At 40.7% G+C, this 16250-nt stretch overlaps 2 protein-coding genes across 2 annotated transcripts in view; one reads left to right on the forward strand and one right to left on the reverse strand.

Moving 5' to 3' along the window:
- Nucleotides 1-407: 407 nt before the first annotated feature.
- On the forward strand, nucleotides 408-7521 carry LOC148091772 (putative exonuclease GOR). The gene is made up of 5 exons (XM_087823155.1): nucleotides 408-426; nucleotides 1539-1688; nucleotides 5705-5778; nucleotides 5962-6069; nucleotides 7393-7521. The coding sequence occupies exons 1-5, from the start codon at nucleotides 408-410 to the stop codon at nucleotides 7519-7521; spliced, it is 480 nt and encodes a 159-aa protein (XP_087679281.1).
- Nucleotides 7522-14849: 7328 nt separating this feature from the next.
- Nucleotides 14850-16250, reverse strand: part of TEK (TEK receptor tyrosine kinase) — a 93685-nt gene continuing 92284 nt past the window's right edge. The window contains exon 23 of the mRNA XM_016220517.2: nucleotides 14850-15844. Within this exon, the coding sequence (XP_016076003.2) occupies nucleotides 15770-15844 (75 nt within the window). The 3' untranslated portion in view covers nucleotides 14850-15769. The remainder of the gene's footprint in view (nucleotides 15845-16250) is intronic.

A 16250-nucleotide genomic window follows, 5' to 3' on the forward strand; every position in this document is an offset into this window, starting at 1 on the left:
CATAGAGGTCTAAGTGCACATTTTAAATATGCCCATTGAAAACAGAAATGGTTTGCAAGCTGTTACAGGTGCAGTAAATTATGATACAAAACTCACTCAAATTTAGACATATTCCATCCAATATTAAAAATGTATTTGCTTTGGCAAATATGAAGTCCTGACCTTTTTTAGTATAATTCAATAGATTTAATTTTTTTCCCAACTTGGAGATGATTATGAGGATGTTTGGCCTTACGTGTTGGGTGCCAGTTTGAAGATAAAAATAAACATTTGCGTATGCTATAGACCTTTTTTATGATCTATATGTTTTTATAAAGCAGACAAATGTATTATCTCAGGATAAAAGTTTTCTCAAGAGAAAAGTTCTTCTGTTTTAGATGTGTCTGAAAGTGTCAACAAGATTGAAAATGAATGAAAAGGAAAATGGTAAGCTTACTGCGATAATGATAGGCCCTGTAATTTTACCTTGAAGGGGAAGTAAATTTGGTATATAATGTAATTATTAAACTCTTGTTTATGAAGGATCAGCTGCATATTTGGTATCCTTTAAAAAAAATTAGTATAAATAGAGGAAAAAATGGACTTTTATTTAAGCGATATTTGGATTGATTCCTCAACTTTTTGTTTGTCTCGATAACATGTATCCAGTCATCAAGAGCAATGCTTTTCAGACTTTACATGCACGGGATCACCCGAGAATCTTGTTAAAATGCAGATTCTGACCCAGCAGATCCAGGAACAAACTCAAAGTCTGGATTTATAATGAGCTCCCACGAGCACAAAGCTAGAGCAAAGGAATTATTTGAATTTAGTTTCATTCTGAATAATACCCAATGGTAATGCTTCACTAAGAAAGCATTATGTTTAAAAAATGGAGTTCAAGTAGGTGCTTTTAGAATCGCCCAGTATTTCTCACACAGAAGACTTTCCCTTTTAACCAAAGGGTTTGGCCAAAGAGTGAGTGTCTAGCAAATTCTGCTCGAGTTTGTAATGATAAATTAGAGAATCTTTCTTGAGAGCCCATTAGCGTGGGGGATCTGGGTCTGGGTTAATGACGTTGGAAAGAGTCCTTGAACTTGAGCTATTTTGCCCTTGTGAAAGTCCTCATGTGTCCTGCTGTTTCCTGCTTGTAAGCTTTTGTGCTGTTCTTACATGAATGAGTATTAGGAATCAACAAGCATGATTGGGAACCGCAAGACCTGGATTTGAGTATCCACTGTGCTGTGTGACCTTAGTCAGGTGGCTTCACTTCTCTGAGCCTCGTTTTCCTCATGGGTAGAAGTGGCGTCTGGGTTGATGTCAAGTTAAATCAAAGTCCTTGCTATGCACTGCTCTTACTGACATAATTCAGGGAGCAATACGGATTTTTGTTGTTGAACGTTATGAATACTTGGATTCCTTAGGCTACTATCTTACTGTTAATCAGAATCCTAGCATTTCAGATTTGAAAGGCTTAGTAAACTAACCTTGCTACTATTTAAAAAAAGAAAAACAATGCTGTTTAAATTTTATTAAACAACTTCCTTTTTTTCCCTTAGTGCTCACAGGAATTAATCTCTACAGACAGCTTAAACATTACCTTTTAACTGAAGAAGAATTACATGAAAATAACTACCCCCCACCCAACCCTGACAAACCAGGAAGGATTCTTTTAAACCCACACATGACAAAAACTCTTGCGAATGTTGGTGAGTATATGGGACAGAAAATTATCCTTTTCATATGCTAAGATTTGAACCCTAAAAGGATTAATTTTCTTTTCATTTAATTTCCATTATCTATACTTTTTAAATTTATTTATGTAATCTATTGTACTAAATCTTCTTAGCAACCATTTCAGGTAGGTACTGAGGCTCAGAAATGTCAAATAACTTGTCCAAGTCCCTCTGAAAATAAGTGGTAGAGCCAGGATTTGAACCCAAGAAGCTGCCTCTGGAGCTCCTACTCCTATGTACACATCCAATGCCATGTTTTGAATACTTCCTACCTTTTCATAAGGAATTCTTATAGAAAGATTTAGAATTTGTCATATTATTTTGCATTGTCTCCAAATACCAAGCATGGTTAGTTAATATTCATCCCCACCCTCCACTCAAAAAAAGAGAGAGAGAGAAATAGAAGATGTAACATTACAAATGTCAAATGTTAAGTCTATTGGAGACTGAAATACAGTTATAGAAATATGCTTCAGTGACTAGAAAATATGTATCTTTACCCTTTGCATCTTTATAATTTTTATTTTAGAATATTCTTCATCATTTGCTTTACTGTTTTGTTTTAATCCTCTCAGTGGACAGTCGTGCACTTAGCAGTTAATAGCATGGGCTCTGGAGGAGAGTCGGGCGAATCCAGGTTTGGGGGCTGGATAGGTCATTTAACCTCTCCCAGCCTCGGTGTCCCGGCACTGATTGTGATAATGGTGCCACCCCATCAGGTTGTTGTGAAAATCAGTTAAAATACTGATGTGAAGGGCTTGGCTCAGGGCCTGCCTCATAACAGACACTCTAATGAGTTGCTGTCATTATCATCTTTATCAGATCCAGTTTGAGGGTTATTAACAAAAAAACAAGTAACCTTAAGTAGGTCCGGTGGAAAATCCATATATACTCTAAGATTTCATAAACATTCAGACCACTGTATGTCCAAAAGGGTTAACCTAATCAGGAAGACACGGTCCTGTTTCAGGAGCCACTGTGCACTAAAGTAGGTGACTGATCGCGTTGGCTACAGTCAGAGGTGCCGCTGACGCCACAGCTCTCTGGCACCGCCTCTAGAAACAGGCAGGGGTACATGTTGGAGCGCTGGCCACCCTGGTGCCATCAGCAGGTCACCTGCAGGTACTCCTCTGAATAACCCTGTTACTTCTCCTGTTACTTCGTGATTCTGGGTATGTCTTCACTGTGAGATCAAAAATATCAAGACAAGCCCTGGCCAGTGTGGTTCAGTGGTTAGAGCATCAGCCCACGCACCTAAGTGTCATGGGTTCAGTTCCCGGGCAAGGGCACGAACCTGGGTAGTGGGTTCACTCCCCGCCCCCTTGGTCAGGGCAAGTGCCAGAGACGACAACCAGTCTACGTGCCCCTCTCACATGGACGCATCTCTCTGTCTCTCTCCCCCTTTCGCCCTCCCTCTCTCCTTTCCACTCTCTCTGAAAAGCAGTGGGGAAAATATCCTCTGGTGAGGATTCAAAAGTAAAAATTAAAAATTAAAGAAATTAAAAAGACTGCAAAGGCAAGTCCCTGTATTCTGGTCCATTTTTCTTTCCCCCATGGTTCATGAATAATTCTACTTTGTGGTTTGTTTTAGCTTCTAAGATCTGTTGTCAATGTGGGGAAATGTATGGTGTGACTCCCGCAGGCAAACACAGTTGGCCAGAGGAGTAACTGCCACTCTGGCCGCGTGCTGAGTCGTAAAGGTGAGACTTGGGTAGTTCTCTTTCCTTTCTATGACGAGCCAGGGCCAGAATCATTCAGAAAAAATGGAATAAAGGATTCAGTTCAATATACATGTGCTCAGTACCATCCAGTAAAGAGAAAGTTGCATCAACTCTGAAGTTTCAGTTACAGGTACCTACTCTGGCCCCCGCTTCTTCCCTGTGCAGCTCAGTGACTCAGGAGCTCTCAGGTTATGACAGTTCTGCCTTCTTAAGACCTGGGGTCAGTCAGCCACCTCCTGACTCACCACTGCCCTCCACAGGTCGGCGCTCTAACCGTTTCCTTGCTACTAGCTTCGATGGCTGCCCCCCAAGTCTCACTGCTTCTACACTGCCCCCTTCTCTCTCCCCCGCCCCTACCGATCTCCCCAGCAACACCCAGAATCACTTGTTACACCACATCTGTTCAAATCATTTCCTTGCTTTGATTTCAACCTTCCCATTGCTTTTCCGACCCTGCCCAACTTGGCCTCTGCCCCACCACCTTTGACCCTTTCCATCGATATCTTCACGCCACACTGGCCACCTTTCTGGAGGCTTCCTACCTGCTATTCCCCCTGCATTTCACGCGGCCAGTCCCCTCTCATCCTGAAAGCCTCTGCCTGAAGGTTCCCTCCACCAGGCCCTTTCCCAGCCTCTCTGGACAGGTCCACCCTCTTCTGTTGGCGCACCACCTCTCTTCCTTCATGGACTTGGCTGCAGTTTGCAATGGTTTAGTAATTTATCTGCCATCTCCAAAGGACTGTAAACTTTCTGAGGGGCCCACGGTTTCCCCTGCACTGAGTTTGGTAACTAACATATTGGCTGTCAATAAATATTTGAATAGCTGGGTAGACAGATAAATTATGTGTATGGACATGAGTATGGATGATATTGAAATAAATGCTATAAAAATTAAGTGCGGCAAAAGAAATAGGAATCATGGATATGACTGAACAGCAGAATAAGTACATGAGTCAATAATGTAGTGAAGGAAACCAGGTAAGTTTGATTGGAGTGTTTAAATCATGGAGGGCTTAGTTTCAGAGGGCGTGGGACTGTGAGTTCCAAAAGAGAAGGAAGACACTGAATAGTAAGTGTCGCAGGCAGGCCAGGTAGGCTAACTAGACCATCAGCATCATGAGCAGAACGGGGACTTTGGAGCCAGCAGACCTGAGATTTTAGGCTGTTTTGCCACCTACCTTCTCTGAGACCTTGAGCAAGTTACCTAACCTCTCTGAGCTTTTGTTCCCACATTCACAGAATGAGCCTTTCGTGGCAGCTCAGTGAGTTGATGTGTCAGATTCCTAGCATGTAATGAATGCTCTGTTAATACTGTTCTGGGCCTTCCTTTACTCATCACAGGAGAGGTTAGGTTAAAGCTATGGGATGCCAGGATTGGATGCGCAATGTAAAGTTGGTTAAGCAAGAGCCTTCAGTGCCAGCCTGAGAAACTTGCATTTGATCAGTAATGTACAAGTGAACCATTTGAGGAAGGTGATACAATGAAAATTAACTTGAAGAAAGTCAAGTTTTATAGGAAAATGTACAGAAGGCACTGGAGGCAGAGGGATTTATTAGGGAGAAGTTGGGAGACTATTATGTGGGGTCAGAGGGAGGAAGGGTTCAGGGTGGGTAAGGGTACAGATGAGCTGGAAAATGTGACTAGGATAAGAAAAGAGAGATGAAGGCTTGGCATTGTTGCTATGGAAACGTGGAGTGCCAAGGATGTGAAAGAAAGGGGTGTTGGGATTTTGGAGGTCCAGCCAAGGTTGCAGACATCTGCGTTGTAGTCTCGGCCTGCATAACTGGGTGATGTTTCTTGGGTCAGATCAACAACTGGGATACAGGAAGGGAGATGGTGGTAGTTGGAGCCAGTCATCCAGAAGGCTCTAGCAGGGAGAAAGGAAAAAGGTCAGGTCGTAGGAGATGTTGAGAGAGACGTGAGGTGGCATCAGAGCAGGATAAAGAAGCTGCCCTCAGAGGGGAGCTGAGGGGCCAGGGCAAGTGGTGGGGGAAAGGGAGGAGGAAGGGGGTAGAGGTGTTCAGGACACTGGCAATTATAATTCACCTTCCAAGCACAATCCCTAAGAACTCTGCTTCCTGGAGTAGATTTTTTCCTATTATCGTGTGATAACTAAAAATGTGAATGTATAGAGTGGTAACATCAGATCGCTTGCATGGTAAAGTCCTTAAAAATCTTTGAGGGTAAGATAAGACAGATGGTCTGGGGGTTAGCCACTCTGCCTTGAAAAAGCTTGCTTTTTGTTTAATTTTTTTGTTGGTTTTCAGTCTTCGGTGGCTTAGAGACATGGTACAGCTGTTGTGAAGGTGTCCTTGGATCCCCTGGGTGTCAGGTCACCAAGGTAGGGTTTGTCACCTAGGTTGTTGCTTGTTTAAGGACAAGAGTTGCTGCCTCCAGCACAGACCTTGGGGATCAGTAAACATTTGAAATAATTAATTAGCTAATTTTCAGTTGATGAAATTTTTATGAGCTCTATTGCTTTTGCAAAAACATACACTAATTTATTTGGCAATGTTTATTTCAGCTTCACATTCATGACCAAAAGGAATACTTCGAGGGCTTTGTGAAGACTTTTGTCAAATTCCTACCCCTTGACGGTAATCACGGTGTTTTCGCTGTCAATTGTGAGATGGTATGTCGCTTTTATAGTTTACCTTATTGCATAATTACAAGTGAATGATTGTGGAACACTGGACATTATATAAAGGACTTTCCTAGGCTTTCTCTCTCACTTCCACACAGCTCAGCAGTGTGGTCCACATATTGTCAGACAAAGAAACTGAAGCTGCAAAGGGTGGTGACTTGGCAGAGTTCCTGCCCAGTAAAGAATGGAGCCAGGAATCGGTTCATGATCCTCTTTTTATTATTTTTCTTCATATATTGCCAGTGGTGGTTCTACTCAAATTGCTGAAATCACATGGGTGGAAAATGTAATGAATACTGCTGTTATCCCAAAGTCAGCATAAAAGTGTTAATAAGTACCTTTTAAAACACTATTGTTTATAGAGATAGTAAAATGTTTATAGGGATTTAACTTTCATATGAGAATCCATACTGAAAAGGAGGGAGAAAACAGAACTTGGAATCTTGAGAACTGGGAAGCTCCCACTTACTAGCTGTGACCCTGGAGCGAGTCTCCTGGATGCTTTAATCTGTAAATTGTGGGGTTAATAACCTCACAGTGACTGAGCGCCATGTGAGCTAACATATGGGAAAGTGCTTTGCATGTCAGATATCAGGTGAACAGTCATCTTTAACAAAATATATGTTAAATATTTATTCTCTGTAGTATATTAGGAAAGCAGATTTGCAATTAATTATAATAAATATAGAAGGACAGTGTTCAGTTTTTAAGCTCAGATCTTTAACTGAATACAGTGTAAACTGCTTCTGGCTTAGAAATCAAATACCATTGCTGGGTTGTCCTCTAAGATGCCACATTTATATAACTAAGATAGGGGTTTTCTATTTTCAGTCAATAAGGTCTATCACTTCGATTCCCAGTATGGTAGCCACTTGCCATATGTAGCTATTTAAACTTAAATCGATTAAAATTAAATAAAGTTAAAAATTCAGTTCCTCAGTCTGTACCAGCCATGTTTCAAATACTCAATAGCCATATATGGCAACTGGCTAACATATTGGACTGTACAGAAATAGAACATTTCATCATCTCAGAGGGTTCTATTGGATGAGGTTGATCTCTAATGAAAATAGTTGTAAAGGCAGAGCCAAGAAAATGAAATTATTTTATTAGTATAAATATTACTAACATTAAGGGGAAAATGAAAGCTGAGAACATTTTTCACAGGAATGTCAGGTCCACTGGCTTTTGTTGGCAGAGCTGAATGGTATGATTAAATTATACTCTAGCTGGAAATATCCCTTTAATATGCCTCAGATGTTCAAAGAAAATATGTTTCCTTAATATGACGTTAATGTTCCCCCTTTCTAGTGCTATACAGCCAAAGGCTTGGAACTTACTCGAGTGACCGTGGTTGATCCCAGCCTCCAGGTGGTCTATGACACATTTGTGAAACCAGATGGAGAAGTCATTGACTATAACATGAGGTATGCATCATAGAAAGTTATTAGGTTTTGAGACTGTTGAACATTCAGCATATAGTTTGTGAAGTTCCTTCTCAGAGCACCATAGTACCATTCCCATTAGGTAAACATTTTTATAATCTTGCAGATGTGACCTTGAGTATACATTACTTTGACATAGCATGCAGAGTAATGGTTCAGTGCAGGTTTATTTTATTAATCCTTATTATTAAAGTAGGATATATTTTTAATCCAAACTCAGTGCTAACTTGAGATGGTACAATATAGATGTCCCTTTAATTTTTAAAAACCTCATATGAAACACCAGTGATATCACTGATCAATTTAAATTGGGTTTCCTAAAGGCATATCAGCCATGACATTTTATATATATATATATATAAATAATTTATATAAAATAGAAAGCACTGACTTTTTTTTCTGGAATGAAAATTTAGAAGTGTTTATTATTGGTACAATTGTATTCATTTGTTAAATAAATTCTCCAGTGGCAGTTAAAATATGACTTTTTTTTGTATATAAACAATATGCATATATAATATGCATTATATTATATATAGCATATATACACTATATATAGTGCTGTACAGTATCATATGTTATATGATGTATATGTCTAATAATTTTGGAACACAATAAAGGAAGGTGGTCATGTAAATTAAAAATTGTTTTGACGATAAATATTGAATAATTATAGAGAATTATGGTAACAAGCATTTTTTAACCCAAATTCTCTCCCAGTTGAGAAAAAGTGTTGTATGCATGAAAACTCAGTAAAGGTTGCTATTATCAGAAAATACATTTTACATACTAATTTCTCTCCTGACCTCATTTGATTCCCTCCTACACACTCACTTACTTTGGTCATATGCTGGTAGCTCCATCTATTGTCTTTTTCCCCCAGCCTTGTTCTGCTATAACTGACGGGTAATATTGTAATATATTTAAAATTATTGTACCCTTGTTGGTTCTTAGTATTCTGTGAGTTTAATGGGATCTTCCCTAACTCCTTCTTGGAACAAGTCAGGAAAGACTTTGTAATTATTGATAATTCACAGTAGCAAATGATAACTGAGGGGCTTGCATTATAAACACAAGAAACTTTGAATATTAAAAAAAAAACCACTTCAAATGCATTCAATGCACCGCATTGCATTCTTTTTAAAAATGTTATAAAACAAACCCAAGTGCTCTATGATAATTTCCTCTTAATCCAAATATTTGATTATATATCACATTTCCCAACTAAGCTGGATGAAGGAACTCTATGAACTTAGTTATGTCTTTCTCCCCTCCCCCAAATTATAAATTTTATTAGATTATCAACATAACCTAATAAAGGCGTAGTTGACAGTCATGAAAGTAAGATCTGTTTTGCTCAGCGAATGTTGATCACATTAGGTGAGTAATGTGTTCTAACTGATGAAATCCATTGAGTTATATCCTTGACTTACATGCATTATGGGTCTTGTTGGGTAGGTTTTCTGGGTGGTGGAGTATGACTTGAACACTCAAACATCAATCTGTGATGTGCAGGCCATCTTGCTGAACCTGTTCAGTGCCGACACTGTACTAATTGGACATAGCTTTGAACACGGACTGTATGCTCTTAAGGTAAAGAATTATGGGCTCATATTTTTTCAAAATTCTGTGTGTTAAGATGGTGTTCAATAATATTGTGTTATTACTGATGCTTGATTTTCCAGTTAACCAAGATGAGAAGAATCACTGTGCAGTATAAGAGCTAAAATCATTTCTAATCAAGATTTTTTTTTGTTAATTACAAAAAAACAAAATCATTGTTTGTTTCGACACTGTCTTTAATCATCAAATGAGTAAGGGTAAGTTTATCAGGTTATTTTATTCACACACTTGGAGATACATTTTTTCATTAAGTCAAGTAGGTTTTATAGGTAGGCTCAGAATCAAATGTCATGCTCATGTCTCTTGGCGTGATAGGCTTGAAAATCTAACCTTGAATACTCTCCAGGTTAAAATAGCCTGTTCTTTGCTCTGTGTTCTAGAACAGGAGTCAGCACACTATGGCCCATGTTGGCCACCTGATTTTGAAAATAATTTATTGGAACAGAGCCACTGTACCCATTCATTTATATTCTTTCTACAGCTGTTTCACACAAGGGCTCTGTTGAGTGGTTTCGGCAGGGACTACATGGCCTGCAAGCCTGATATATTTATAATTTGGCACTTTGTATGTTTGCCACCCCTGTTCTAGAACAGTGCTAGCTGTTCTAGTAATCTAGAACCTTCCGTATTTTCACTGTGTAGCTAGTGAGCGGTTGAAATGTATCTAATGTAACTGAGAAACTAATTTACACTGAAATAGCCACATGTGGCTGAGGCTGCCACACTGCACAGCACAGCTGTAGAGCTTTGGGGACCTTCAGTGAGCATTTGTTTCGGCCAGCCCTAGGACCTGCCTTCATGCAGAGAAGGGCTGGTTCTTCGGTGAAAAAAATACAAGGCAGGCCATTTAATTTTTGTAGGTGCGCACCAGCCTTTTTCACTCTAAAGCTGGTATCCAAAGTACGGATATTTATTAACACCGCAGTGTTATCTTTGCATGTGACAGATAAGACTGGAATGTGCTAGAGACCATCTAGAGACCCTACCAAACTGGGAACGAGTTGGGGACAGCAGTTTTCTATAAGAAAGCTTTTCACAGGGATGTCCTCTGTCACTTGGAGACATCACATTTCAAGCTGGACTTCTCACAGTGACTTCCTGTCTCTCATTTTCCAGGAATCACCCTAATTCTGCCTGTTACCCAGACCAGAATATTCCAAACCATGGTGTTTCCTTCATTCCTTGTAATCAGCCTGTTTCTTCCACCCAAATAACTCAAGGGTTTTCTATTTTTCTGTTCCCACCACCACCCTCTTATATACTCAGTACCTTGTAGCCAGGAACCAGTGCCCGGTGGTGGTTGACACATTAAATGACAATTTCAAGTGCTTATGGATGTGCCATAGTAGGTGCTCACCGGTCCATTTCAAACTCCTTCCTCAGTCATCCTCTAAGCTACTCTTGTCCTGAGGCTAATGGTAAGCAGTGCCTCTCCAAAGGACAGCCCCCCTAACTGCAGTCCCAGCCGCTCCCTCCCCGTCTAGGCTGGGGTACCTGGCCCTCCCCGTGTCTGTCCTATGGTATTTCAGGCTGTACAAATCACAGTACAAACTGATTCAGCTTCACTTACGAGCACAGTGCGTTTGGACCTAGATGGGGCTGAGCGCTGCTCATGCTCCCTCCAGAGACGGGCCTGGAAACCGCTGAGGCAGGACACCCCTGAACTGAGGTGCTCCCCTGGGCTGAGCTGCAGGCGGGAGGGGCCGGGCTGTCCCAACGCCCGCCTCGCTGTGGGCGGCTGTGCTTCTGCTGCCCCCTGGCGGTGCTCTCCGGGTGGGACCGTGCACTCGGAAGTTAGCCGGCTCGCATTTGATTTTCTCCTCCTCTGCTAACTCAGTTTAGGCCACTTTCTTAACCTCTCAAAGCCTCAGTTTTCTTGGCCATAAAAAGGCACAATAATCCCTCATGTTACTCGGCAAGTTGTAGCGGGATGGTCCGTGGAAAGGGCTCAGCGACTGACGCAGCTGCTGCTCCTTCTCCTTGCTGCCCTATTGGTTCTGCTGCTATCAGTGTCCTCATTGTTGGGGAAGAGCTGCTGATGGGCTTTCCTTTCATTTGACAGTTAATTCATGCTTCTGCTGTGGATGCGGCAGTTATGTTTCCTCACTGGCTGGGCTTGCCTCACCTCGCCTCGCAGAAGATCCCTCCAGAGGCCTGCGGCCGAGCACCTCAGAGGCCGTGAGTCCCGGTGAGGCCCGGGAGCCCGAGTCTACTTGGCTGAGCAAACCATGGGCCATGGCACAGGTCTGTCTGCAGTGCTGATGGTGGGTCCCCTGAGCCCTCGGAGACTAGAGCAGCTGCTTGTGGACAAAGCATCACCCCCCACTGCCCGGTACAGTCCTGGGTGTCCCACAGGCATGGAAACCTCGGTGACACTGAGAACGGTGGCCTAGCCCGTAACCCATGCCTAACACTCTAGTCGCTGTGCAGATTTAATTCCACTGTAAATTTTCCTGAGCCTCTTTGCGCAAGTGCTTTCCATTAAACCAAATGAGAGCCTGGCCAAATGGGCCCAGGCTACCTCACCCAGAGTAAACTGTGTGAGCATTGTTAGTTGTTTAGCTCAAGTTCAGTAGGTCCTTTGTGTGTTTGTTTTACACCGGATTGGTATGTCTTACTCTCAGAGCTTTTTTTTGTTCTTTTTGTTCTTTTTGTTTTTTTCTGATGAAATATACCCAACTTTAAACAAGTTAGTCAAGTGCAATAAGCACAGCCACCAACTACCCTGTTAGTAGCATGGCCATATGCACAATTTGCCAATGCCTGGCTTGGAATGGAGGTTACTCTATATATTCATGCATACCCATATAGACCCCTCCTATGTACAAGATAGAAAAGAAAGTTATTTTTAGTATGTTAAAATTAGGATACAATGCTATGTTTCTAAAGATACTTAACATATGGGATACTCCTGATTCTGTTATTAATTGTACAAAATACAGATTTTTACCCTATGGGATTTAGTCTTTCATTCTATGTCTATTAGACACTCATACAGTCTTGCTGGGGGTCTTTAATTTACATTATCTGCTTTGTTAAAAATATCTCAAAGAATTCCCATAAAATTATATTATACAATTAGTAATGCGTTCTATTAAAACCAGTCTTGAACCATGGACATAAAAATATTTCACTTGACAAAAATAACCTATAAAAACAAATATTCTATAAGTTTTATGCCATTTCTCAGAGTAAGACACAAAGAAAAATGAAAAACATTATAGCATTTTAGAAATATGGACTGTATGATTTTTCTTATCACAACCGTAGGCTTTGGGTAAATTTCATCTACTTTTTAAAACCATGTAATCTTATATCTAATGTCATTCTTTTGTGTAGAGAGGTGTACTTTTGCTAGAATTCCATATTTACAGCTTCCTGCCAGATCTGTTCGTTGGGGATAGCTGCCACTTTATTGTTATATGTGTCCCTGGAAAAGAGGGACATGGAGAAGGTACCGATATGCTATCCAATCGCAGCAAAGTAGTGGCCATGTGATACAACACGCTACACAGAAAAAGGGAGATGTTTGTTACTCTAGATTTATAAAGCAACCACTAGGGGTTGTCTTAGGTGTCAAAAATCACATTTTGGTAAGTGGCCAGTATTAATTTTGTTATAAGCAAACTCAAGGCTTTGAGAACACTCATGGATAACATCACAATAAACCATCTTTGTCTAATGTGTTCTTTTATATTCTGTACTATTCGGAGGTCACAATTCAAGTGAAAATGCTATGGCTTGCATGGAACTGGTCCTCTGGAAGGTAACAGAGGATCTGAGAGAAAAGAAGAAATCACGTTGCCCAAAGATATCTTGAATCTCTGCATTGTGGTGTCTGACTCCTCTGGCCCCCGGTGCTGGCAGTGGAGTTTGGTCAATGACGGTGTGAGGTTTCTTGACAGTTTTAGAGAGAGAGGAAGAGGAAAATGCTGTTGAGGTTTTTAAAATTACATTTTAAAGGTTAAATTGCCACGGTGATTTCTAAAGTTGTGACTGGGTGTGGGGGGAGGAATTAAGTTGGTTTGAGTTTTTGACTCACCTCCATAGGGAGTGTGCAAATCAGTGGAAGATGGTTTAAAGTGAAGGAATCGGGCCATGACGTTCACAGAGTTTCCTCAGATCACCTCCATTTCTTTTTCTGTCTAAATACCTAAAGCCATCATATGTTTTTTTAACAGTTTTCTATAGGTTTCCTATATAAATGGAAGTAAATGTGAACTTTTCAGTGCACCCTGTTAACAGAGAAGTTTCGGTCGTTTGGCTATTGTGTGATGTATTTTTATTCTAACCGGTGTCCCGTTACTTGATTTTAATTCATATCAACAACTCACTGATATTTTTTTTAAGGGAGTATCCTATGGATATTTTAAACACGGTAGGTTCTAATTATATTCCTAATACCGGAATTGTCTAATCTCTTTGAGGGGGTTACTTCTTTCTTAATTGCTCTTGATAATGTGGAGCCTAAATGACTTTATTCACCTTGCCAGTTTCCCTTTGAGTAAAGGTCCATGGCTCTTCCATATTAGTCTGGTAACAAGTTACAAGACTACAGAGGTTTCTTTGACAATGGTATGGATGAGTCACAGAGTGATCGACTGTGGCTTTGGGACAGAGGGAAGTCAGTCGCTTTGAGTTGACTGGGATGATACTCTCGGGAAGCATACCTCAGGTTTGTTGCCTGGGTATTTTTAATTTACAAGAAATTCTTAATTACCACTGAATACCTTTTTCTTGCTGCCATAAGTACTTAGCCATCTCTTCTGTCATATACTTGATGTGAGATAAATTCATAATGATGTGATTATTTAAAATTAAAAATTAGTTTAACTATAATAGGGAAAAAACCGTATTGTGCACTCCAAAACCCTGTGCAGAATTACCTGCATTTTCAGGTCACTGTTCTTGTTCAGGTCCACGCGCATGCAAACCAAGAGTTACCAGGAGGATCTCTACTAGATAAGTTGGGTAAAAGGCAAAAGGAACTGTTATATACACAGTTGACTCTTGAACAACATGGGTTTGAACTGCATGGGTCCACTTATACATAGATTTATTTTAACTGTTTTTCCTTGTGATTTTCTTAATTCTTTTTAAAATTTTCTCGAGCTTACTTTATTGTAAGAATACAGTATATAAACATATACAATGTGTGTTAATTGACTATTTATGTTGACAGTATGCTATTTTAGGGGAAGTAAAAAACTACATATGGATTTTCAACTACTCAGGAGATCAGCACCCCTAGTCGCCCCCATGTTGTTCAAGGGTCAACTGTAGGTGGACCTATTTTCAACGGTCTTTATTCAGTCTTCCACTTACTTGATTAAATAAGTGGTCAACCAGAAGTCTTGCTTTTTGCTCCATCTCCACTTGAATTGGAATGAAGAGCCTTTGGGATAAATTTAGCTTCCTGGTTATCATTTTTGAATACTTACGGTTGACTAGATGGCAGGAATATGGAACTGTACATGGTATGCCGACTATTTGACATCAAGAAAATGGACTAGAGAGTGAAACACTTCTAGAAGATGCTTCCAGTCTGGTGAGCTGACATACCAGCCTAGTGGAGAATCCCAGCAACTGCTCTACACGCAGATTACTGACAAGTCAGAGAATGATCATCTAAGGTGTGTTCTATGAAGTACAATGAAGACATTTGGAAATACCTATGAGACACATTCCTGGACAAAACAGTGGGTAGGCAAGACATTTATTCACTTACTACAGATCTCAGTGTAACAGGTGCCTACAGTATAAATGGTAAACATACAACTGGTCAAAACGAAATGTTTTTACAATGTGCAATACATTAGGTATGTTAATTTGATGTGATAAATGTCATATGTCTCCCTATAAATATAACCCTAGGCTCCCTATTTTAATTTCTTCAAAATACACAAATCAATGCCCAGAGAAACTAAAGCCGAATCTCATTCACTTATCTTTTAAACTTAACTGTACACGTTAGGAATGAGATTTAAGTCTATTTTTAGATGTTAACACTGTGGACTGACCAGTGGGGCACTGGAAACACGTAAGCAAAGTTGTCAAATGATTCGGTGGAATTGGATGATTTTTACAGGGAGAGAGAAGACTTAGAGAAGGATCTGTTTTACAACACCCGGAGTTTTCCTTCTCTTTAATGTTAACCTATATCCTGTTAACTCATACAATTCCCCTACTTTTCTTACCTGTGCTATCAGGGTCAGTGTTAGGTTTGTTAACAGTATTTTACTTCTAAACAGCAAAACATTTTAGAGCATTCACTAAAAAGTAAATATCAAAAATATCTAGGAAACAATGAGTTATGCATTACAGTAATTGTCCTTTCACGCCCTTCTTTAAAATCCATATATTTAGAAAAATATATTATTGCATATGAAACCACAAACAGGCATTCTGATTTCAGCACATTCTTACCCAAAACAGTATATACAGTTATGTAGAGTCAGAGTGTCCTGTAGGTTCACACGGGGGCTTCGTGGTGAAAGTCCCAGACATACAGCAGTATATTATATACACTCCCATGCTCGGCAGAGGCTGGCTTGCTGGCTTGGCATCAAGGTGTCCAGGGCCTCAGGCGGTGAAGGGGAAACAGATGACACCGGTCTGTCCTAGGCCGCCTCTTCGGCAGAGCAGTCGATCCCCGCGTAGGTGAACTTCTCATACAGCGTGGTGTTCACGTAGGTCTAGGGGGACGAGAGGGGTTCAGAGACAGGCCGCCTCACTGCCACCCTCGCGGGGGCAGTTACAGTCATACCCTGGTGTCCTCAGCTTGTTTCCATTCCAATATTAGGTACCTGGGGGACATTTTCTGCCCTCGGTTCCTTTTGTATTTGACAACTTCCTTTCTGGAAGGTATCCCCTGACCTCTGCCAGTAGATTTCATTCCTTGGCCCCCGTTCTTGAGCTTCCCTTTCTTGCTGTCCTCACTGGTCAGTGCTTCCCGAAGTGTCCCGGCTCGCTCAGGCCCCTGGCCCTGGCCACGTCACGGCTGCCCGGCTCCCGGGTGATCGCACCCACATCTCTGGTTTAATGAGTTTCAAAATCCATTTCCCTAACCCAGGTTAGTCTTTTAAATGCCAGCTACATACA

Source organism: Miniopterus natalensis, chromosome 12, assembly GCF_054644295.1.
Source record: "Miniopterus natalensis isolate mMinNat1 chromosome 12, mMinNat1.hap1, whole genome shotgun sequence".
NCBI lineage: Eukaryota > Metazoa > Chordata > Mammalia > Chiroptera > Miniopteridae > Miniopterus > Miniopterus natalensis.

Bases quoted from the DNA above. Each gene is read 5' to 3' on its own strand.
- LOC148091772 (XM_087823155.1), top strand. The intron at 5,779-5,961 runs GTAGGGTTTGTC...TGTTTATTTCAG, and splicing joins CTGGGTGTCAGGTCACCAAG to CTTCACATTCATGACCAAAA. The intron at 6,070-7,392 runs GTATGTCGCTTT...CCCCCTTTCTAG, and splicing joins TCGCTGTCAATTGTGAGATG to TGCTATACAGCCAAAGGCTT.